At 46.3% G+C, this 24,917-nt stretch overlaps 1 protein-coding gene across 1 annotated transcript in view; it reads left to right on the top strand.

Moving 5' to 3' along the window:
- Positions 1 to 10,720: 10,720 nt before the first annotated feature.
- grid1a (glutamate receptor, ionotropic, delta 1a) overlaps positions 10,721 to 24,917 on the top strand; it is a gene marked incomplete at both ends in the record, with an annotated part of 379,231 nt that continues 365,034 nt past the window's right edge. The window contains 2 exons of the mRNA XM_083650562.1: positions 10,721 to 10,799; positions 12,907 to 13,062. Of these exons, the coding sequence (XP_083506688.1) occupies positions 10,721 to 10,799; positions 12,907 to 13,062 (235 nt within the window). The remainder of the gene's footprint in view (positions 10,800 to 12,906; positions 13,063 to 24,917) is intronic.

Genomic DNA, 24,917 nt, shown 5'->3' with positions numbered 1-24,917 from the left:
TTGATGTCGTGTACACAGTGATAACGACCAGGAGCAGAGGCGATCACCTGGGTGCTTAGCTCTTCAGCGCGGCTCTGAAAGATATCGCCGCTACCATGTGTCCAATTAGTTGGAGTGTTAGCGCCACGGTAAAGAGGGGGGTCTCCTGCAGACAAGAGGGGTTCATGGAGATCCGCGTGGTAGAACAGAGCCTTCGTATTTCGAGGACTTACATGTCACTCTCTAGGGTACGAGTCAGCCCCGCTGTACAACAATTTGTACTGCAGTTATTAAAGTGCTTGTGCATATAATGGCCACAGAGCCGAAGAACTTTCTGATGCTTTTGAATGCAAACAGACACAGTTTTTTAGACTTTTTTTTAATGGTCTAAACTCTGAAGTCAAGTACAAAATCAGGATAATTGGGAAAAAGAGCTGTTTCTCAAGTGGTACTACCAGAGCTTTCTCAACCTCAGATAAGACCTCCTGTGTCGACCGTGCATGTTCTCTGGCTACCAATTACTCTGTTTGACTTAATTAGAGGGGTTGAAATTGAACCCGATCGAGCCATTTCTTATGAACTAAACGACCCAAAGGATTGGGTTGTTGTGAACGCGTTGCGAGTGCAGGTAGATTTCTTTCAGAACTTTCCATTCATTTGCTCCCCTTTGCGGTAAACAACCTCTTCTTCCTAATGACTGTCTCGCAGGCACAGCTGGAGTGAAATGTAGCTGACACAGGGCTCTGGTTCAATAACAGCGCTCTGGGCACCCAAAACAAATGGCTGAATAATCGCTATTAGGCTCTATGGATTGTAAACATCTCTGCAGGCACAATTTACACTTTGCAGATTTTTGCTAATGCTGGATAATAACAAGCCGTGGCTGTGTTTGCTACAATGGCGTTTTATTCCATTATGAATTCATGGGGCAGATATCCATAATGCTATTATTTAAACAAACAGGGCTGAAATGGTTTCAATTTAGGTAGTGTGGAATAAAAAACATATTTCAGATTTTTTGTGTGTTTGGTGATATACTGGTTGCTAGTGAGTGATAGATAGATAGATAGATAGATAGATAGATAGATAGATAGATAGATAGATAGATAGATAGATAGATAGATAGATATAGATAGATAGATAGATAGATAGATAGATAGATAGATAGATAGATACATAGATTAATAGATATATGGATAGATAGATAGATAGATAGATAGATAAATAGATAAATAGATAGATAGATAGATCGATAGATATATAGATAGATAGATAGATAGATAGATAGATAGATAAATAGATAGATAGATAAATAGATAGATATATAGATAGATAGATTAGATAGATGTGGAATGCACACATTGAGTGGACAGAGATCCAGTAGGCTCATATCCTTTCTTCTCGGGGACAAGGAAATAACTGGAGTATAACAGACCTCTGTCTCTGTCTTCTGGAGGAGCTGAGGAAATCGTCTCTTTCAGTAAACGTTCCTGGTCCTGTGGAAGAGCAGCTATAGCTCTCCTGCAAGGCCATGACTGTTTCACTGCGTTGAATGGCGGTGGGACACAACAGAACTGCAGGGCACTGTGTGGAGTGGAGGTGGAACACAACAGAACTGAAGGGCAGTGGAGTGGAGGCTACAAAAGGTTCACACATGTGGCCTTCTCTGCTGCCGATCAGCCCAGCAAGGGCACATGATGGGAGACCGGACCAATCGGATGCTTTGCTGCTCACAGGAGGGGGGGGCGTGGCGAGCGATTGCTGTGTGAAAACCAGAGAAGTAACTAAGTACAAATACTTTGTTACTGTACGGGAGGATTTCCAGGTATCTAAAGCCTGCCTTCACATGATAAGCGATCTTCTCTTCTCTCACCGCGAGGTAGAGCGGAGTATGTCAAAGTTTATCACATTTTTACATGATCAACATTCAATATTACATACAGCGTGGTGCTACAAGCCGCTTAAGGTGCTTATGTACTTATAAGAGATATTGTGCAAGGGATCCCACGCAAGGGGTCCACGAGCAACCAGCCGGGCGAGTCACCTGTCACCCCTAACCTCATCAAGGTAGGCCAGGAACGGGTTCCGAGATGGCCGAGAATTTTTTTAAGTGAGTTGGTCCTCAGGAACCTAAGTCTCTCCATCCGTATAACCGAGGTCATGTCCGTCTTGTCAACCACATTTGAAAAGAAGGTGAAGAGGGGGACTTCCGTTCCTTCAGGATGAGTTTTTTGGCAACAGTTGTCGCCTGCGTCAGAGACTGCTGCACAGCTGTAGGGAAGTTCAGAGAGCTGGACTCCGAGCGGAGTTCCGCCTCCGGCTGAAGGGTTATTTCATTTCGTAGGCCTTAGAGTGTGTGGGAGGCTTTATTGAGTATTTATTTTTCTGACAACCTTTTACTTTTACTGCCTACATTTTTACACAAATATCTGTACTTTCTACTCCTTACATTTTCAAAACAGGCTATACATGTAATTACTTTAGTTTTACTGCACGACAGACAAGAACACCATTGTGTATGTGCACCATTCTTGTGGAAAAACCATATCACACAAATTATTAAAGTATAGTCATGTTTGGAGGGGATCTTTTAAGTTTAATACTCTTCAGATTATATTCGCTGCACGGCCTCGCACGTAGCTTGGCTACTGTGTGGCCTCGCCTGCCCTATTGGCGCGCGTGGGTGTGTGTGTTGCTCACTAAATGTTATTGCATCAGTGATGTCACAATGCCTCCTTGTGTGTGTGTGTGTGTGTGTGTGTGTGTGTGTGTGCCTCATTATGATATCACTGATGACATCATCAGTGTGTGTGTGTGTGCCCCCCTATGACATCACTGATCAGTCTTGTCACAATGCCTCCTTGTTTGCGTGTGTGTGTGTGTGTGTGTGTGTGTGTGTGTGTGCGCGCGCACTGCCAGGTCACCCGCATGGGTGCCCTTTACACACCCTGAAGGTTTCAGCCCGATCGCACGTAAAATGGCATAGCTGTGCCCCAACACAGAACTTGAAACAAACAAAGCCCACATACTCAATTTTATATAGATATGACATGGATTTCAGTTAGCTTTGCACAGAAACAGCCGGTAGATATACTTTTTTTACTTTTATACTTTATATTTCCGAGTTTTTGCTTTTACCAATCTTTTTTACACAAATAACTACTTCTACTTAAAGTGATAATCTCAAGTATTTTCATGTAAATAAATGTCTGTTAATTCACTAGATGCCCTCCTAAGTTAACACAATGGTGATTGAGCCTATGATGGAAGCCATGGCATTTTCTGTATTGCAGCATTTATGAACTGGGTGGTTACGGTTTGGATTTCACCTGCAATTACCCTTCATCGCCACAGGTGTTGCCAAAGACAACGAAATGGAAATCTTTCAGACGATCGTTTCAAGTGAAGAATGTGTAGTGTGTACTTTTCCCATCTCTGCTGGAAGCGAGCAGTCTTGCCTCAGCTTCATGCTCTCATAGCCCCTGGATGTGGTTTGAGTAAAGCAGGGCTGTCAGCAGAGAGAGACGGTGTGATTTTGAACAGCCCGCTCTCCATCTCGCTGCTGTAGAGCCAGCCGGCCAACAGGGAGAGAAGCCTCGCCCGCTCTCCATCTCGCTGCTGTAGAGCCAGCAGGCCAACAGGGAGAGAAGCCTCGCCGGTGGTCAGACTTGTCAGCGAGATCTGCTCTCGGCTGGGCCGTTCAATACCTGCAGCGCAGCTTCCCCCCGTGGTTCTCTCCGATGAGCTGTCCTCCAGCCTAAGGGTGGGTCATGTGAGAACCTCTGCTCTCAACACTGGAGCTCATGTGGCCGCCGGTGGTGAGTCATACCAAACTCCTCGACCAATAGGCCTTTTTCACATCAGTCATTTTGTGTCTAAAAGGCAGGAAGGACCGGCAGGAAGACGGGTGCACCAAAACATGAATTAGGGTTTCCAACTTCCAGTCCATGTAGGTGTGCCAGTGCTGGGGCCCTGATGAGTGAGTTGGTTGCACCTGGGTTTTTACCCTGCCTTTTAGACATAAAATGGCAGCTGTGAAAAAGGCCCCATTGGGAGGTCTTGCCTGTCAACATGACAGGGAGACACCCACCAGTCCCAGGTCGGTGGCCACCGGTGTTACGCCGAAATCTGTGCCCGCCCCGAAACGTGTGTGACCGGACGCATTGCTTCTTAAGGGGAAAGAATCAATTGTTTCACCATTTCTGCAGCCATCCGAATATGTGAGCACACTGTACTGTAGGCAGCAACAAGCACTCGGCGGTCACGCATCTGAGTGGTCACCGATTTTTCTGTTACACCGTATCTGGTGACCCATCATCAGATTCTGTGACCTGTACTGATATTCTTACTCTGATCCACTCCTCATGCCTAAACGATCAACCTAACCAACCCGAAAAGCACTGCAGGTGGCAGAATCTGATGGGTCACCCCCGGCAACCAGTCTGGGCATCTCGGCCAATGCATTGCTAGCACTAGCAGAGTGTCAGATGAAGCCATCCTCGGCCATGTTGCTGCTGCTAAAGAGAAGGGGATGCAGAAACGTAGGTGCACTCATCTAATATACAGGGTGCAGTGCCATAGGGTTGTAGAGGCACATTCGAAGGTGCCCTGAGGCAACTGGCTGAGCGAGATCAATAATAAGACCGGTTAAATGGCGACGCATGTGTGAAATAGAGCGACCAATTCGGAAAATATCTGAAACCACAACAGATCATACAAGTGGTGCATGTTGTGTTTACTACATATGATTTATTTTCAAAATCCATGTTTTCCCCATATTCCTTTTTATTTGGTTTGTAGGAATCGATTGGAAGGAGACAGAAAAATGTTGGGAAAAGGATAGATAGACACATGTGGTGAGTCAGGTATATTTTCTCCATACCATAATGGATATATTTATTACCCAATATATTTCACTAGTAATGTTGAAATATTATAATGTTATGAGGGCAGTCAACAATTCCCTCTTATTGAAATGCAGAGGCTGTAATGGAGGTTGTGCTCATAACATGATTGATGTATAATGTTACCTCGGGCTGTGTATTTGGAAGGGAGAGTCTTGCTTATACACCTCTGGCACTGTTGTTATAATTCTCTCCACATTCCTGCCTGACAATCAATAGATTTTCAACTTGTAAGATTTAACTCTCTTCCAAATTGGTGCAGGGGCCTCTGATACGATTACGTCCAGGATCACAATATGACAGACAAGCCCAACTAAGTTCCTGTCTGCACTCACACTATGAGCGTGTCATCTGCCCTGATGGGACTTTTCCACTAATGTGACAAACCAACTATATCAATAGGCTAATCCACTTCTATCATGGTGGAGCAGTTATGCTGCACTTACAGTATATTATACTACAGTCCTCACTGGTAATATCAGGCAATACAGACATATGCCAGGGACCTACTGTGGTAGTTGGGGGCAGGACTATGTGAGGCCATTAACACCTGGCACTAACATGTGTTTTCTGTGATCAGATTGCAATCGGATAGTGCTTGCTTGACCACATTACCTGATTGCATTTACACCCGGTATTAATATGTGTCTCCACAGTGTTCACATTGAGATCCGATTGCGATCGGTCCCAGCAAACTCCATAGAGTAGAGTGGCAGAAAAACAGCATTGACTAATTGCTGTATGTGGTTTGAGAGGACACATTGCATTTACACTTGTGTTCAATGTGGTCACAATGCGTCCCTGACCTTATCCCTGTGGCGCATCAGAATGTAATCTGTCCTCAATGTGTCTCTTGTGTCTTTACACCTGTACTTTCAAGTGGTCAAGCACTATCCGATTGCGAATCTGATCACAGAAGAGGCATGTTAGTGCCAGGGTGTAAATGGTCTGTATGTGATCTAATTGTGTTGACACACAATTGTGTTGCACATTTGGCTGCTTGCGGGCCAACCTTGTCCACTCCTTTCACACAGTCCACTTTAGCCAAGGTCAAAGGCTAATGAAGTTATTACGCTCAGACGTTGGATTACACTTCCACGCTCAGAGAAGTGATTACACAATTTGAAGGAGATAAGAGGATTTCTTCTACGTCTGCCTTACAACTTGTTGAAATGCATTCACATCACAATGGCCTCTGGTTATGGGCTGCCTTGAACTGAATGGAAAAGAAGGAAGTGTATAGTCATTTTGGATTCAGCAGATGATGTGAATACACAGTAGGCCTAATCAATGGATGCAGAGACCGTCAAGTGCAAGGCATGTGTAAGGAAGCCGTCTGCTCTGGCCCAGGTCATGCATTATACAATATTAAACAGATTTCTATGGGAACAATTAATTAGGTTAAGACTATCTTCCAGTTAATGCATCTATCTCCCAATTACTGTGTCTATCTCCCAGTTACTGTGTCTATCTCCCAGTTACTGTGTCTATCTCCCAGTTACTGTATCTATCTCCCAGTTATCTATCTATCTATCTATCTATCTATCTCCTAGTTACTGTATCTATATCTGTATCTATCTCCCAGTTACTGTATCTATCTCCCAGTTACTGTATCTATCTCCCAGTTACTGTGTATATTTTCCAGTTACTGTGTATATTTTCCAGTTACTGTGTACACAGTATATCTTCCATTTACTGTGTCTTGCATAAAGGTTTTTGTACATTAAAAAGAGCATTAGGTTGATTTGGGAAGGGTGAAGTCAACACCGGTTCTCATTAAACACTGACGCTTTGGGTCGGTGTTCTGGACCGGCTCACCAAGCCTGTGTTTGCCTCCTTGGGAATGAGAACCGTGTTGACTCAGTCGTCGTCTTTGTGGAGTCCTCTCTCCTGATTGGATGAAATGGTATGTGGGGGGATACCAGAGAACGTCCTCTTCTGTTTACCCCCAAAGCGGAGCGAGTGGGAGACGAATGTTACCGACAGAATAGAGCCATTTAACACTTATTTAAATAGCGTACGGCGTCTTTAATGAGCGTCAATCATGCCAGAAGGAACGGGGTCCACTGGGTTCAAAATGGGAATTAGCCACGCATGGCTAAAAGACAAATGTATTTTCTCCATCCGTCGTGCTTTGATGCTTCTGTGACAACTTCTGTTTGTCTAAATCATCTTTTTGGCCTTCTCCAAAAAAGAAGGATAAACCCCCCCGTCCCCGTCTCTCCTTTCCACTTCATCGCTCCAGTCATAAACGTTAATGACTCGGGGTTGTGTGTGCCAGTGAAATTCCACCTTCATCACTCAAAGCGGGCATGACCTAACCGCCAACGTCTCTGTGACTGTTTGCAGCACGCTTGAGACTAACGTATGCCGACAGCCACGGAGGCGCACTCCGTAAGAAGAGCCGAAGGAACAAAACGCTCGGGCGAGATGCCTACAACTTTAGACGTTTGGCGATAATTAAAGCATTTTGACGCACATCTGGACCTAAAACACACGGCAGGTGTATGAATCGAACAAACCCAGAAATGTGTTATTATCCATTGGATGGCCTACTTTCCATGAAAAGCTTTTATCTTTGTCGTATTTGAAATCGATTTACTATATATGCATAGTCACACCCTACTCGTGGCACAAGACACATTACCATTCATCTAATAAATACAATGCCATATGCAGAAAACAAATTATATAAAAACATTATCTTCGATGCGTCTATGTGGTTAGAAATCATGGAAGAGAGGCGTCTGGTAGAGCTAAAAGCACTCGCCTACCGCCGTGGAGATCCAGTATAATTCCTGGCAGCGGTATACTTCCGGCTTGGTCAGGTCATGTTCCTACAGGCACAATTGGCCGTGTCTGCGGGTGGGAAACTGGTGGGGTATGAGTCCAGGTTGCTGCACTAGCGCCTCCTCTGGTCAGTCAGGGCACCTGTTCGGCAGGGAGGGGAACTGGGGGGGAATAGCATGATCCTCTCACGTGCTACATCGTGCCATTGAAATTCCTCGCTGTCAGGTGAAAAGAAGCGGCTGGCGACTACATGTATCGGAGGAAGCATGTGCTATAGTATACGGCTCTCCACAGATCGGCAGAGGGGGTGGAGCAACGACCGGGACAGCAGGGGGAATTGGCCAATAGGCCTAACAGTTGGGGAGAAAATGGGAGAAAAGAAAAGAAAAAAGAAAGGAAAAGAATAACTGTATTATTATTATTATTATTATTATTATTATTATTATTAGTATTATTAGTATTAAAAAAGCATGGAAGAAATGGGAAGAAAGCAAGACTTATTACAAATCCTCATTATTTAAACCCTCTTCTTTTTCATCACAACTCACATGAACGTTAACCAGAAATAGAATGCTCCCTTGATATAATAAAAATGTATATCTCATGTAATGCAGTTAGCCTGTCCTTGGTTATTAGCGTCACGTGTATTCTTCACCCTGTGGTCTGGTTGTACTAATTATGCTCATCTTGTGTTTGCTGTCAGAGATCATAGAGATAAATAGAGGTTTGGAAAGCAACACCAGAAAGGTAGTAAATATTTGATCAAACCTCCCAGATGCAGGGAACATGTAACGATTATAGAATGCCTTTATTGCAACTGGGGTGCTATAATTAGTCAGGTGGAACTGATTTTATGCAGTTTCAGCATAATCAGGCACATATTGTGATGCATTACTTTCTCTTAGACACACGCGCATGCACACGCGCATGCACACGCGCGCGCGCGCACACACACAGATTTGTGTATTTGGCCATACTGATCACAATCATGTTAAATCTCAGCAACATGCTTCATAGACCAGACATGATTGTTCACTAGTGAGTATAGGCCTATAACATCCTACTACAAACATGTACAGTAGGATGTCCCCAGGTCCAAATTCAAATCTCAAGGATACCCTTTAGGCTATTTCTCTGCTATCATTTTCCAGAGGATTTTTGATTGAGTGGCACAGATTCTCTCTCTCTCTTAAAAACGTGTTGTAATCTTCCTCAACCGTCCAGTACGTTTAATGTAAATGACAGGACATTATGGAGTGATTCTGATTGTGATGCTGCTTGTCATCGCAAATGAAACATGAGTGCCTGACGGATGGAGATGTCACGCCGCATTGTGTACAGGTGGCCAGTAGGGGTGGTGTGTGATTTGACAACGACTTGAACGCATCAGAGGCGTTGATGTTTATCCCTCCACTGCAATGAAAACCAAATGACACTGTCAGTGTGACACTGATGAGACTTTGACATGGAAGCATGGCTTGTTGTGATGTCATTTATTTCTGTTTTGCGTCTGGAATAAATAAGCAGGAAAAACAATGCACATTTTTGTGCATTTGTGCCCTAAAATTGCTATCGGCTAGGTTTTTGAAGAAGTCTCCTGGGAAAAGAAAAAAAAAGCATGTCCGTCCATTTTGTGCAATGATTTTGAACTAATTCCAACAGTAGCCTATTTCTATCATAACTTATATTATCAAGAGGGAAAAAAAAGTTGATTTGACAGTGACATTGTTGACAGTGTTTGCTCTACAGGTGCATAAGCTACATCTCGGTTGTGCTCCTCCTCGGAAAGCTGTTGCAGCGTTTGGCTGAGGCGCTGTCCACTCCGCGGTGCTGAAAGTTTACGCTCTGCGCTTCTGACAGACTTAACCAAACAATTAAGAGATACATCTCCCTTTTGTGGCAATCACGAGAAATATCCTTTAATTGTAAGATCATGCCTATCTATTAGCGACGCCATCATCTCGTCCGTCCGAGTTTCTTCTCCTCCACGGTTTGGTCACAGACACTGCGTAAATTGGATAGCGTATACCAGCCATACGAGCCTGTCCTCAAATTAGCCCCAACACGCATGCTGCCATATACCTGCAACAAAACAAAACAAAAATCAGTGGAAAAATACTGCGTTTGCCTTCTTCCTCTCAAAACTCCTCCTCTCAACACCCCATCCAGTGGTTCTTTTGTCGGGCGTTTTGGCTTCTGTCACGTCTGTCCGTCATCGTCATCCACCAGCCCTCATCGACGAATAATGGTGCGTAAAATCCGTTCTCTGTGCTCCGCTCCGGTGCCATTGATTGAAGTAGTTGAAAATGTGACTCAACCGCACTGCTCCCATGCCTCCCTAAAAAAAAAACACCAACTTCTCCAAAAGTAGGCTGATATTGGGTTTACATGACCTACGTATGACTCAAACCTATCCGTTTCGGGGTGAGGCATACATAGGATATTTGCGCTCTCTGTTGTAGGCCTTTTTCTCTCTTTTTTTATCGGCTCTCCAAGCGTCTTTCTCCGGCTTCACCAAATCCCATTTCTCCCCGGCTTGTCGGGACGGCAGCCGAGTCGTGAAGTCTCTGCAGTCACGTGGTCGAGATAGGACTGAAGGAAGGAGTGTGTGTTTTTTTTCCTTCTCCGGAGTGTCTATGTGTGCGCGTCTCTCCGTGTGTAGCTAGAGGGGTGTCCCTCCTCCGCATTCTCGCTGCTTGCCACGCTTTTAGACACTGGCGCGCAGGGAGAGAGGCGAGAGTGAGAGAGACAACGCCGGTCTCTCTCTCTCACCGGGCTACCTGTTTTTTTTTCTCCAGTCATACCTCGGTGTCCCCGTCGTCCTTTTTGATCGCGCCTTCCTGCCCAATCGGGTTCCTTTTCGTGGCAAAATAATCGGTGATACTTTTTAGGTTAGGCTTTCTTCTGTCTTTCCTGTTAAGGCTCTGTTAAGACGGTGGTTCCGATTCGCAGTGGGTTTTGATCTTCTTTTTGTGTGTGTGCTGCTCCATTTGGATAGTAGAACGGCCGAGCAGAGCTTGGATGAGCTGCTTCGCTGAAATCCAGAGATGGAGTTGCTGTTGATCTACCTTTCCCTGTGGATATTGCAATGCAATTCTGCCAGAGCGGACTCCATCATACACATCGGTAAGGGTCCTATGATGACATTATCTGCGGTATAAAGGCAAAGCGTGTGCGCGGGGATGCGCTAAAACTGCAGCTGGCGCATTCTGCGTTGTTCATTAGATTTTGTTGAGAGGGCGGGATAGGGGGGAAAAAAAATCAGTTTGCACCTAAATGTTTATACTTGACTCTCAAGCGAGTTAAAAAAAAAAAAGTTCAGTGAATGCACATGCCCTGACCTCTATGCCCGAGAGATTTTCTGTTTCATTTTTTCGTTAACATTTGGCCAGGCATTTCTTACACTTTTCTTATAGCCTACCGCCTTGGCATCTGGGTCTAAAGCGGTTATGTTAGTCATACACTGTTGGCCTGTGAATTCTAATATGTATTCAAAACATCAGTGGCCGTTATAAAGCCTTTTTTCCGCTGAAGCTGAATGCCCAAGAGCCAAATGGATGAGGTTTTTCTGGACCAAGCTACCCCCCCACCCCCACCCCCTCCTTAACCGACAAGCCTCAACTTTCACTGGAACGTGCCTGCAATGTCAAATAACCATACAGAGGAAATGTCAGTGGGGCTTCGTTCGTTACAGATGCAAAACACATAGAGCCCCTTTGTACCCAAACTTCTAATCACAATTGCCTTTTTCAGACGTGGGGGGGTGTTGGGTGGTGGCGGGTGGTGGTGGGTGGGGTTCCTTTGGACTCGTTATTGATGCTTAAATGAAATCTCATTAAGCTATTCTCTTTTCATTTGAAATAAAATTGATCACCTCTCCTTTCCTCCCTTGGGTGCGCACGCACGCACACACACACACACACACACACACACACACACACACACACACACACACACACAGAGAGAGAGAGAGAGAGAGAGAGAATGCATTGAATAATTGCCTTGCTCCGTGTGGGATTTTCGTTATGCCTAACGAATGGCGTGGTGATTTAAAATAAAAATGTCAATGTGACCGTGTCCAGAGCCGTCACAATGTCCCCCTGCTGCTGCCGCACACTCGCAGTTTACTGCAACAGTCTGGCAAGCAGCAGGTGCTCCATCACTGGCTAATACAGCGGTGGGACCCGGTCCAGATAATATTGGCTGATGCCCCGAATAACGTTAGGTCACCCCAATTATACTTCTTGTTTCCAGAAACCTCTTTCAATGACACACACGCCTCCTAATAGCAGCCGGGTTCATTTTGATACAGAGAGGGAGAGAGAGAGAGAGAGAGAGAGAGAGGGAGAGAGAGAGAGAGAGAGAGAGAGAGCGAGAGAGGGAGAGAGAGCGAGAGAGAGGGAGAGAGAGAGAGAGTGAGAGAGAGTGAGAGAGAGAGCGAGATGGAGGGAGAGAGTGAGAGAGAGAGAGAGAGAGAGAGGGAGGTAGAGAGAGAGAGGGAGAGAGATAGATAGTGTGTGTGTGTGTGTGCGTGGGTGTGTGTGTGTGTGTGAGAGAGAGAGAGATAGAGAGAGAGAGCGAGATGGAGGGAGAGAGAGAGAGAGAGAGAGAGAGAGAGAGAGAGAGAGGGAGGTAGAGAGAGAGAGGGAGAGAGATATATAGTGTGTGTGTGTGTGTGTGTGCGTGTGTGTGTGTGTGTGGGTGTGTGTGTGTGTGTGAGAGAGAGAGAGATAGAGAGAGAGAGAGAGAGAGAGAGACTGTATGCCTCCCACAGGCCTGCACACTCTTTATTGGATGTGGAGCCACTGATCTCCTTTCACAGCTATGACAGCCATTTGTTTTGTAGATTGGCTCATTTATGCGGCTGGAAGTTGTTGGGGGGAAACGAGTGGAGAGACCAAGCAGCCTACAGCATCCTGCCAGCCTTGTCACTGTCCATGGTGCTGAAGCCATGTCAAGGCAGTCTGCTCACTGTGTACATGTTGCTGCACAACTTATAAATAAACCAACCGCACAAGGACCAGATTTGAATTTGAATGAATCCATTTTGCGCACAATCAGACAATGTTTCCATCACCTCGACAGGTTTTTGGCATTGGCATTGATAACATTAGCATAGTAGCCCCCCTATGGTGAAACAACAGATTCGTCCCTGGTGAACATTTAGCATCTGAATCACACTTCGGCATTTCGATTCCCCCCGCGAGTAACTTTTGATCACTGTATTCCACAGGTGCCATATTTGAAGAGAACGCCGCGAGGGACGACGAGATTTTCCAGCTCGCCATCTCAGACCTGAGTCTGAACGACGACATTCTGCAGAGTGAGAAAATCACCCACTCGGTGAAACTTATCGAGCCTAATAACCCCTTCCAGGCGGTCCAGGAAGGTAAGTGCTATTCGATGGAATCATTTTCGCTATCGATTGCCCCGCTGTTTGACTTCATTACTCGGGGGGGGCCCCCGCAGGGCGCGTCGGGGACGCGACCTTCTTTGCTGAGTCGCTAACCCCCCCCCCCCCCCCCCCCCCCCTGGTTAACGATCACGGTGAAGCCGAATATTTATTGGGTAAAAGTCTTCAACGCATTGATATCGTCTGCGCCTATGAGCTGGTGCGTTGTTCATTTCACATTGTTTCTCCGTCACTGTGATGGGCTGGGGGAACGTCGGAGCAGGCGATGATGATAATCCGTCTCCCTCTGCGAGTGAAGGGAACGGCTGTGTGTGCGTGCGTGTGTGTGTGTGTGTGTGTGTGTGTGTGTGTGTGTGTGTGTGTGTAAAGCAACCGTGCCTCTCTCTGTGTGCGGAGGGAGCTGTCTTCTGTGGCTGAAAAGCTAGGTGGAAGCATTGAGTTAGAAGAGCACAGGAGCGAAACATCATCATAATGTTGTAGGAGAGAAACTCCTTTCAAGATGATCAAGTATCGCTCCTCCAACACCCAATCGTACAGCGACTGAAAAAGGCAGCGAGTTTCACTTTTGTGTCTGGTTAAAGGGCTTCTCTTTCGTGCACCTTTCTCAGTCACCTTTCTCCTTTATGTTTCGTCCGCCTCTCCGTAAGTCTTCAGAATCGAAAAAGCCCACACGGAATAGAAAGGCAGTTGGCCGCGGAATCTATTTTTTGACAAGGTTATTTTTGCCCCTCTGTCGTTGAAAGATGTTCTGACCCATATGTTGACTGTGATTAAAACATCTTCTGCTAAAATGAATCACAAAGACTTTAATAGGTTCCAAGGGACCTTCAGAAGCCGTCGATGTCCCCCTGTACTTATGCACCCGCCTGTGCTTTTGTCCCCGGTTGCACAAAAGGCATTGAGGACTCATTGCTATTCAAAGAGACAACTACACCCAGACAATGTGTCCTGTCTTTTGCTAGAATCGTCCCATGTCATTTCCATAGAGCGCTTTACAGTGCCTGCGGTGCACATCATTTCAATTCACATCGCACGTGTAACCTTCAGGGCTGATGAGGTTTGCATGGTGCAAAGCAGAGCTGGAAGACACTTACTTCCCAGCCGTACACACGGAGAATTTAAGCAAATAAAACAAATCGCTGTCAAAATAATTGCCATTTGTGCAGTGTTTTAAGTAGTTCAGTAGCACATACACAGTTGCAGTCTAGATACAGTCGATCTTTGTGGGAACGCCCACAAAACGTTTTTCCGGTATCGTTGTGTCAGTAGGACGGCGGGGGGGGGGGGGGGGGGGGGGGACCCCCCATATATATCTCAACGGGGTGACTCACCAGCGGAAGGTGCTGCGGCTGTACATACACTACGGGATTGGGGATTCAAGAGCAGGTACACGATGTGCGTTTACTGCGGGGGTCGAATCCCCCCGATCCTGCCTGCCTGGGCTGGGCTAGCAGCTAAATGCTAACTATGCTGAACGCGGAGAACGGGAGGATTTCCCCCCCATGCTGACCCCATTGTCCACGCATCTATGACGAGACACCGCCTGAATGTATGCACAACATACATCGATTGGTTTCCATACACACCTTCTAGTTAGTGTTACACACCATCGCCACTGAACATGATGCTCTTTGAGTTGATTTTCCTTTGAGGACAATACTTCCTGTATTACCCAATAATAACCGGCTGATGCCTGAAGAGAAGCTGAAGGACACGACGACAGCTGACACAGTGTGTGCCTCTCCATTACAGGCACCAGAGCAGAAGAACAACTCGGAGGGAAGAAAAAAACGCAACGGGGAATTTGACATTGAGCGACTTCGAGATTCATTGCAGAACTCCGATCGCTCGTTGCAACTTACTCCGAACTTTTCTCCTCCTGTGTGATTGAGCTGCCTTTCGTCAGCCTTCGACTGGGTATTCAACTTGCTTAATCACTGTTTCCCAGGCAGGCTCCTCTGGTGATCAGATATTCAGAGAAGTACAGGGTGTGATTTGGGAATAGGGGGTGCTATACTGTGCAATCGATGCCACAAAGGATCGATGGGTGGCCCCTGGACTCTGATGGGTGGCCCCTGGACTCTGGGTTGCACAAGACGCAAGAGAGGGTGGCGACTTTACTGAGTGACATCCGGGATGAGTTTGACCTTTTGCTGTGCTCTTTTGTTGGCCGCTGCCCCGCTGTGACATCACTGGCAGTCAGCTACCTCGCCATGGCAAAGAGGGAGCGGGAATCAGCGGAGGCAAAGGCAAGGGGAGGACAGGCCGACGCGGGGGTGAAGGGAGGAGGGGGAGGACAGGCCGACGCGGGGGTGAAGGGAGGAGGGGGAGGACAGGCCGACGCAGGGGTGAAGGGAGGAGGGGGAGGACAGGCCGACGCGGGGGTGAAGGGAGGAGGGGGAGGACAGGCCGACGCGGGGGTGAAGGGAGGAGGGGGAGGACAGGCCGACGCGGGGGTGAAGGGAGGAGGGGGAGGACAGGCCGACGCGGGGGTGAAGGGAGAGTGAGGGGAATGAGAGATGAGATGATATGAGGGCGAGGAGAGCAACAAGGATGATGATTAGTCTAATCCTCGTCTGTTGGAGAGTCGTTAACTGCACGTAGTTCAATTACTAGTTTAAACACAATTTGCAGTAGTTGGGTGGTAGTTTAACTACATTCGTTTTCAGTAGTGAACTACCTTGTGTCATTTTAGTTTAGGTAGTTAATTACAAACAACATAGTGTAGCGATCCTGGGTCTGGGTGGATAAAGCGAGCACATTGGTCCTTGGCCAAAGGGATTGTCCCTTTGGTCGGATGGTTAACGTCTTGGGCTTGTAAGTTGGAGACCGCGGGTTCAAAGCCAGCCTCACCAGCCTCACCAGCCTCACCTGTGCCGTTACAATATTCATAGTATTCTCATGACATTTCTTTCTTTACAATATGGCACAATGCTACAGCTCATTGGTCATAACTAGTTATTTGAGTAAAATAATCTGTGGTTTGTGACCAAGACGTCTGGGATCGAATAATATGAATTCCCATAGAAATTTAGCGTTTTCCTGATTCCTCCTCAAACAATTGCTCCCTATCCTCACCACCTTAAAAAGCATCCTCGATTCCTCGGGCTGCCTCAGTGAGGATCGCCCTGCCCTATAGTCCCTAAATCAAACACGCCTACACTTTACTCAGCGTCAGCCCAGTTCTACCTCTGTGTAACAATATGAGATTCCACACTCAAGTTTGTGATCATCTCCCCGTGATGCAGTTTGGATGTTAGTTGAACTACTTTTTGAAAGTATTTTTAGTTTGACAAGCCAAAACTTTTTAGAGAGTAGTAGGCTAGTTAAGATGTCGTTGACCTATTTTCCATCGTGATGTAGTAGCTAGTAGTTTGGTGAACTCCAGTTTTAAAGAAGTTTCTCCGACCCGACGCTGAACATTGGGGGAAGAGGAGGAGAGGAGGTGGAGAGAATTACGATGGAGAGAGCGCTGAATAAACATGAGCGGACGGAGGAGGAGGAGGAGGAGGAGGAGGAGGAGGAGGAGGAGGAGGAGGAGGAGGAGGAGGAGGAGAGCTAAGTAAGGAGGAAGGTGATGAGGAGAACTTGGCAGGCTGGTGAGGGGAGTAGATGCGGTGTCATGTTTGTCCTTATTTGGCTGCCTGTGTCCTTGCGGTGGCGGTGGAACATACGTTAAGCGGGGTGTCACACAGGCAGCGTGCGACACAGCGACACGGACCTATTCGGTCCGCCCACGCGCTTATCGTTTAATGATGTCTGGATACACTGTCTGACCCACACAATTGGCAGATGCTGTTCTATTTATAGAGGCTACAGCAACTGTAGAGATTCTTAATGGGGGGGCAATTTCCAAACAGAGGGTAAGGATCTTGGTAACTCAAGATGTATCCCCCCTCCCCCCCTCCCTGACATAACAGCAGAATGAAGACATTCATTTTGATGTCATCACTCATCACTTGGTGATACTGTCGTAGGAGAAACGCACCGTCCTTGTGCAAAACGCAAACTAAAGGTAGAATGCAGAAGTTAACAAGCTGCGGCGAACGTCGCCATCTGGCCAGGGTTAACGGTTGGTGTTTTCTAGTCCCCTAACGTGCAGTAATTTGTTGAGTGCTTTGTCCCAACTGTGTCCTCTCTCTCTCCACGCCACACCACTATCGGCCCTCCATTTTCATCTAACCCATGCCAAGGTAAAGTCAAGGTGAATTTAATTGTCAGCACCCCCCCCCGCTATTCCTGTAAGCCCCATAGATGTTCAATAACTTGCAGTGCATTTGTTGTGTGTGTCTCACTTTGTTCAATCTCAAAAGTTGAAGTAATGGCTCCTGTGAAAGTGTTGGTATATATGAGCAATGTAATATCCTCCACCAGATTCTCTACTTATTATGACAACTCATTACTTCCCCCGTGCTCTAAACGTGATGGAACGCCGGCCCTTCACTATTATTGTCCCGGGCCGTTTTAATACTTCTGCATAAATCTCGGTAATGGATTTGTTTGTGTTTTTTTATGCCGTTTCGCCGGCTCGACACAGGAGGAGGATGATCAGGCCATTTTACCGGCCCCCCCCCCCCTGTTAATTACCCCAATGGTTATTTTAATCCGTCATAAGCTCTTCAGTGGGCTGTATAAAGGGCCCGCTGGTGCCTTCATCAGCTAAGTGAGGTTGCAGCAGAGGTATAGCTTTCACTATGTAATCCCCTTTACGCTGTGAAGCCCACCGATCAGCATCCCCTCGCAGGACTGTCTTTTAGCACGCTGGCTATTGTACGGCTAAGCCAAACGCATAGCGCTACTGTATATGTGGACCAGTCCAGCAAGCGTAGTTCATGGTTCACGGCAAAGGTTTATTTCAGAACAATTTTATTGTGAAAAAATTTGTTGTATTTCTTAGAGCAATTTGATCGGAACTGCAATATAGTGTTGTGCCTTGCAGTCAGCTAAACAACAACAACAGCAACAACGACGACACTAAGGCCATGTTCACATTACAGGCAAATCCGATTTGCTGCTAAAGTCATTCATCATCATTATCTTGATTGGTTTCCCAAATCTGATTTGGGAGTGTGTCCACACTGCCACAAATCTGATTTGGGCAAGTGTTCAAGTCGGATCTGTGTGTCCAGACCTCCATATGTGGTTTGGGACAAGTGACACAAATCAGACTTGGAGCGTCCAGACTCATAAAACCAATCTGGATAGAATCATTAATAGGTCACTAAATTTCACAAATCAGTTTTGGCCTCCTAGTCTGAACATGGCCTAGGTCAGGGATACTCAACTTGCTTTGCCCGGGGGCCACTTTCGTGAAATGATAGAAGGCCAGGGGCCAGTTAATAAACAATCAATATAGATTTTTCTGTAGCGGATTGTAGGTTTTTGGGGTGTCAGACGGAGTTTAGTCTGACAATGTTGTGCACACCGGATAGTTAGTTAGGTTAGGTACATACATACAGTAAGTGCCTGGGTAGCGAGCAGATGGCGGTATTTGACAATTTAGCAGCTAAATCATAGATTATTGAAAGATATTGCATATTCCAGACTGAAATGCTATAACAGAAGTATTGGCCAGAATGACATGAACATTTGGACACTTAGGCCATGTTCACATTACAGGCAAATCCGATTTGCTGATAAAGTCATGAATCATCATTATGTTGATTGGTTTCCCAAATCTGATTTGGGAGTGTGTCCGCACTGCCACAAATCTGATTCTCAAGTCGGATCTGTGTGGCCAGACCTAAACAGCCTATCTGCATGGGTTGCTATGGTAACGACGTGGGCGTCAGTAAATACGTACGTTGGTGATGACGTGGTTTTCCTGCGCACCGCCAGTTGAGTATCACTGGCCTAGGTCATGTTCAGACTAGCACGTTAGAAGATATCATGCGCTGACATTTTTGATCTACTGCTTTGTGGAATTTAATTCTTACAAATTGAGAAGCTCGGCCATCTTGGGCAAAAAGCCACACCCCCCACCACAACCCCGCCCCCTGCCGCCGCCTTGGCATCACTATTACTGATACTGCAGATAAGTGTCGAATATATTCGCCTTTTTTCGTAAAGTCAATGATAACGCTAACATACCGTTGCACACACTTGCGCACGCACGCACGCACGCACGCACACACACACACACACACACACACACACACACACACACACACACACACACACACACACACACACACACACACACACACACACACACACAGAAATGTCTCCCCTGGCAGCCTGACAAGTTGAAGCTTAGCTTGCTATTCGTGCTGCCCTGCCTTGTTTGAGCTTCTGATAACAGATAACTGCGTGATAACTGGATAAGTGGAGTCATGTACATTTTGCAGAACCGGGGGGACAGTTTGTGAATTTGCTGCGCTCGGTGCAGTGCAGCATGCCTGATTTCCAAATGATGCTAGGATGCGCATATGATACTGTGTGGAGTGTGCTTTTCTGTGTGTGTGTGTGTGTGTGTGTGTGTGTGTGTGTGCTTTTCTGTGTGTGTGTGTGTGTGTGGGGGGGGGGGGGGGGGGGATGGGTTGAGATATACTGAGATATACTGTCGTACAGTATAGACCAAATCACCGTGACGTCACCATGTAAACAAATTTACTTCCGGGTACCACTTACGGAAGGCGGCAGGTTTAAATGTGCGTGTTGTCAAATAAATGCTGTCAAACCCTCTCATTGTTTTCGGCCGACTACTTTCAATTTAAATGGTTAAACGGTTGGTAAACATGCTTGTCCGACGTATCTAGCCTTTCTTCTGTGTTTGTTTTATGTAGTGTTAGCTAGCTAATAACGTTTGTTTGTCTGTCAAACTCGCTGTTTTTTTGCAGACTCGTTAACGTTACAGACAGAGCTACCGACGCCACGTTAATTTAATTTAGCATCAAGTCTACTCTGGTCTGGTCCAACAGGTAAATAAGCTAGTCTGGTCTCCACTAACGTTAGTGAAAGTGTTGTTATGAATGATATTAAACAACAACACAACACGGACGAACCATTTTTGTCTTCTTTGTCTGTTTTTGTCTTCAACACGTCAGTTTGTGCCGTTCACCGCCATTATAATGTGTGGACCCAGGGGTACCCGGAAGTAAATGTAAACATCCCGCTGATTTGGTCTATAGTGGGTTATTATTTATTCCCCTGCTGACTATTTATGTTGTTCATATTCCATTTTTTCTCTCAGCATGTTTTTCCAACTCTGCAGCTCATGTCGTTATCTACCGACGGAGCTTTTTTAAAGGCATAGCAACAATACGGCTATTTTCTGCTACGCGAGTCATTTGTTTTGAGTGACATTCGACTCGTACGTCAGTGACAGTGCTGTTTTGCGGAGTATACAGGCCTGCACTCTTCGGGCGGTGTGACTGAATGGCACCTATAGTGGCACAGGGGAGGCCCTGCGGGGACCTGTATAGCACCATCAGGGTCTGGAAGACAGATGAAAGGATATTTATTCCTTTGGCCCTTTCGTTTGGAAGAGCCAGAGTCAGCACCCCGCCCGGTGACTGCTCAGTAGCACCTGTCACAGCAAAACAGTCCCTTCTTTTCTGTGCTCAAACCCCCCAGGCGGCAGCACCAGTCGTCACGTGTAGCTCTCCTCGGCTACATCGGGACACCTCTGTGTCACTTGGCCCTTGGCATCTGCAGCAGCAGATATCTCATTTTTGGAAAGTCGCCGCCGCCGACACGTCTTCCAAAGTGTCCCATTAGGAGAGCTAGCAGAAGAAGAAAGGCCCCGGTAAAGACTTGTCTTAGCTTTAGAGTCGGGCAGCTTGCTACCTTGATTAACTCCGAGGAGAAGAGGAATGTCAAGTCACTTAAATGCCAAGTCTGATCTGTATTCAGAAGCAGTCGTCAGCCGCATGCTAAATGTCACTGCGAGCGGGGATTTAAGTAATCTTTTTTAATTTGGATAAACAAGGCCAGCCTTTTCTTTGAAGCGTGGAACACGTTCTTACAGAGTCTGGGAGATAAATACACGAAGAGACAGTGAGACGCTGCTTTCCTGGCCCCAATCCCTCGGCACATTCGGAGCAGGTTCGCTCTGTGATGTCAACAGATTGAACGACTGGATTGCGCTAATTAGAGAGTGGTAGCCAAGACGATGGGATTTCAAGCACGACGGCCCAACTTCAACTCACGTCCTGTTCGTTTTGGCACGTGCGTTTTTTTTTGCCCATGGCTTTCCACGGACACGCCCACTTAGGGCCTGTGTCCACCTAGCGTCTTTTCATCAGCTCCGGCGTCTATTTTCAATTGTTTCCAATGGGGGGAGAGCGTATGCGGGCGCACACGGACGTCTAGAGAAAGTACGCTGCGTCCAGCGTCTATTTTCAGAGCGCTCTGGTGTTTTTGTGCGCCCGACTCCCAGCGCTTCCAGCTGAAATTATTTTAACTTTTCAGAAAGACGCTGGTGTTGGGTGCACCTTTTCTGGCAACTAATCATATGAAAAAACTATCGCAACAGAGACAGAAAGGCTCAATTGTTGGAGCAGATTGGCTAGACACTTAATATTTCTGGTGAGTGTTGAGCTAAATCACTGTATGTGTGTTGTTTGCTAATGTTAGCTGTCAGCTATCAAGCTACTACCGCACTGAGCTAACGTTAGTTTCAGACTGCTTCCTTGTTATATTGTGTGCCGAGATCAGCGTTTCCCAGCGTACTTCCAGCGTTTAACGTCGGAAAAAGACGCTAGGTGGACACAGGCCCTTAGGAGGTTTTCGGCAGGTCTGAGTCTATCGGAGTCAATGGGAGAAGTCAACGTGATCTCAGATTATGACAGATCCCTTCGCCTCCGTGTTCATTAAAGTAAATTATTCGGCCCATTCTCCGAAGCCACATATCTTCGGACGAATATTCGGACACTAAAATGGCATTTTTCAGACAGACAGATCGGGAGAAAATTAAACTTGTTCAAGACCTGTCTCTATCTCAGCAACACACTCTCGTGAGATTTGGCAACAGGACCTCATGTCAGCAGGGAGCGATTAGCTAAAGCTAAAGCTGAAGTTCGTTAATGTAGTAGCTAAATCTGTGCAGAGAAAATTATTTTTTTAATGAAATATCTTAGCTTCAACTGTATTGAGCTAACAACGGGCAGCTTCGTGTTTATATGTGTGGTTTGTGTGGAGTTTGGGAACTCACCATCTCTATTTCAAGTTAGCTTGTTAGGTCAGCACTATAACCCCGCGTCACCAGCCACAGTCCTCTCACAACACGTCAGGGGAGAGGTGACCACGTGACCATTTTGGAGACTTGCTCCTACCATTTGTTAGAATTGGCGCAGCCTGCGGTCACCCATCTAGATATAATAGAAGATCTATGGTGGTAGTCACATGGAGACACTGCGGAGCGCATCATCATTCAGAAACCATGCCCAAAACGGGGGAAAACAAAGCCCCCCCCAATCCTGGCGTTCTCCTATGCATGGTCACAAGGATCATATATACGGAAGATGAACACTCCAACTTACTTCCTTGACTGCTAGATCCACATTTCTCTTCTCGCCAATTCTCAATGGCTTCCTTGTTTTGCTCGGGAGTACAAAAAAACTTTAATTGGCGATTTTTTTACATTTGTTGTCTGCGCAGCCCACCACACAACAGCTTTTAGCTATGTTTAATTCAAGGAAACTGTAGTATGTAGGTGTATAATGGGAGTGAATGGAGCACTTTCCCCCGTGATGGGCGTGGCCTATTTCATGCAGTGTCTCTATAGGGCCTCTCTGTAGTCATCACTACAGAGCCAGCATGCTGAATGTATCCATGTCTTACCCTGTTTAATGTTTTGTTGTGTGCTCTCTGTTTTTCTTGTCTACCCTCTGTTTTCTATACCATGTGGAGGTGTGGCTTGTGAACAAGAATTCCAATGCATTTTGATGCAACATTTGAATGCAAATGGCAAATAAACTTGAACTTGAAACTTGAACACCCCCGCACGCTGGCCCATGGGCATCCAGCAGAGGGCACATCTCAAAGTGTTCTCGGCTCTGGTCTGTTCACACTTGGCATGGTGCCGTTTGACGGAGGGAATGATTTTAGGCCTATTGCGGGAAAAGATTGACTAACGGCTTCTGGGTTGGCATGACAGTTGTTTGGGTTGCCTGTGTGTCTCTCCGGGGACAAATGGTGAGTAAACACATTTGAAAATCGGATACATTTAAAATCTGCAAATTGATGCTCGCCCAGATTGTTAGTCGACTGTTGGTTCCCCCCCATCAGGCGACTTGTACCCAGCGTGCATGAAAGCTGGCAAGAGCGAGTGTTGATGTTTGGTGGATGTTGCGCACTGTGGGACAACGACAGCGAGCGGATACACCGCCGATTTTCTTTTTACTCGTCTGATGCCTGTTGACTTGCGCTTTGAAAAACAGTTATCTCCCGTATCGATTCTCCAATACGACAGCGCGCGCGTATGATGATGATGATGACAAATGGCGGAGAACACCTGCGCGTATGCCACACATAACTCAGCGAGCTGCCTGTTAGACGTACACATGAACACACAACATATGCTTTCCTTCAGCCGCCATGTCTTATTCATGTCCCTGTCCTCTTTGCTGTGACAGATTTATAACGAGCTGTGGAGAACACCTTGACAGATGTTAGTGCGTCGCCACGACCCCAGACAGCCCCGAACCACCGCTGGGGATTGGCCATCAATACTACTCTACCTGTGTAGAGAGAGAGAGAGAGTGAGAGACACAGAGAGAGAGAGGCTGAGAGAGAGAGAGAGAGAGAGAGAGAGAGAGAGAGAGAGAGAGAGGAGGCCCAGAAGAGATGTCCCCGTCCAATCGGATAATGCATCGCAGTTCCCATATGTTTTCCGCCGTTCTCTGAGTACACACTGTTCTGCTTCGACCTTACCGCGCGCTGAGCAGTGGCAGAAGCGCGGGGCCGGGTGATGGAGGAGCGGTGGGCGTTCGTGCGGTAGCCGCCGCCGCCGCCGCGGCTGTTTGTTTGCTTTGTGCCTTTGTGTGCGCGTGGGCTGGAATATGTGCAATTATATGGTATGGGGGGTGTGTGCTTAGATGCCCTGATGTGTGTATCTGTGGCAGTTTGAGTTTTGCGTGTTTGTAGTGCTTTTCAGAGGTGGGAAGTACCGAAGTAGAAGTACTCGAAGTAAAAGAATTTGAGTAGCTCTTTTGAGGATTTGTACTTTTTAAAGGAACACTCTGCCCATTTTCAACCAGCTTTGTATCATTAGAACATCAGTAGTATATCAGAAAACTGTCAAACTAGATGAATGATGAATAGTTTGACAGTTATTGAGAGTTGATTTGAGTTAATGAGTTATTCATTTGAGTTAGTGTGGACCAGTGATGTCACTGGTCCACACTTTAACACTCAATAACTGTCAAATTAAATGACAGACTTCAAAACCATTAACAGTTTTCTGATATACTACTGATGTTCTAATGATACAAAGCTGGTTGAAAATGGGCGGAGTGTTCCTTTAAGTATTTTTTATAATGATATACTTTTACTCTTGTGTCATTTTAATAATCGATATTCTACTTGAGTACTTTTAAATGTACACCGAGTAAATAAAGTGAGTGAATTCAAATGTTCGTTTTGCACACCGCACTATGAAAACAGCACGGTAGCATTGGGACTGCTCGCGAAACAGGTCCAGAATCACGTCTTCTGCATTTAGGGCGCCCAAAACTGGTGGCTCGCGCTCAAGACTGACTGGCGTGTACACTGTGTAGTGTAGAGACGATGACATTCTAATGATCATCGTAATCATCAGATTCGTTCAGAAATCTCAGTGATTTGAACACTGCTGATAGCCATAGCAAAATGGATGCATCTGATTGGGT

Source organism: Poromitra crassiceps (genome assembly GCF_964638095.1).
Source record: "Poromitra crassiceps genome assembly, chromosome: 14".
Classification (NCBI taxonomy): Eukaryota; Metazoa; Chordata; class Actinopteri; order Beryciformes; family Melamphaidae; genus Poromitra; species Poromitra crassiceps.
Note: the sequence above shows the minus strand (reverse complement) of the source record. Positions and strands in the feature narration are given on the sequence as shown.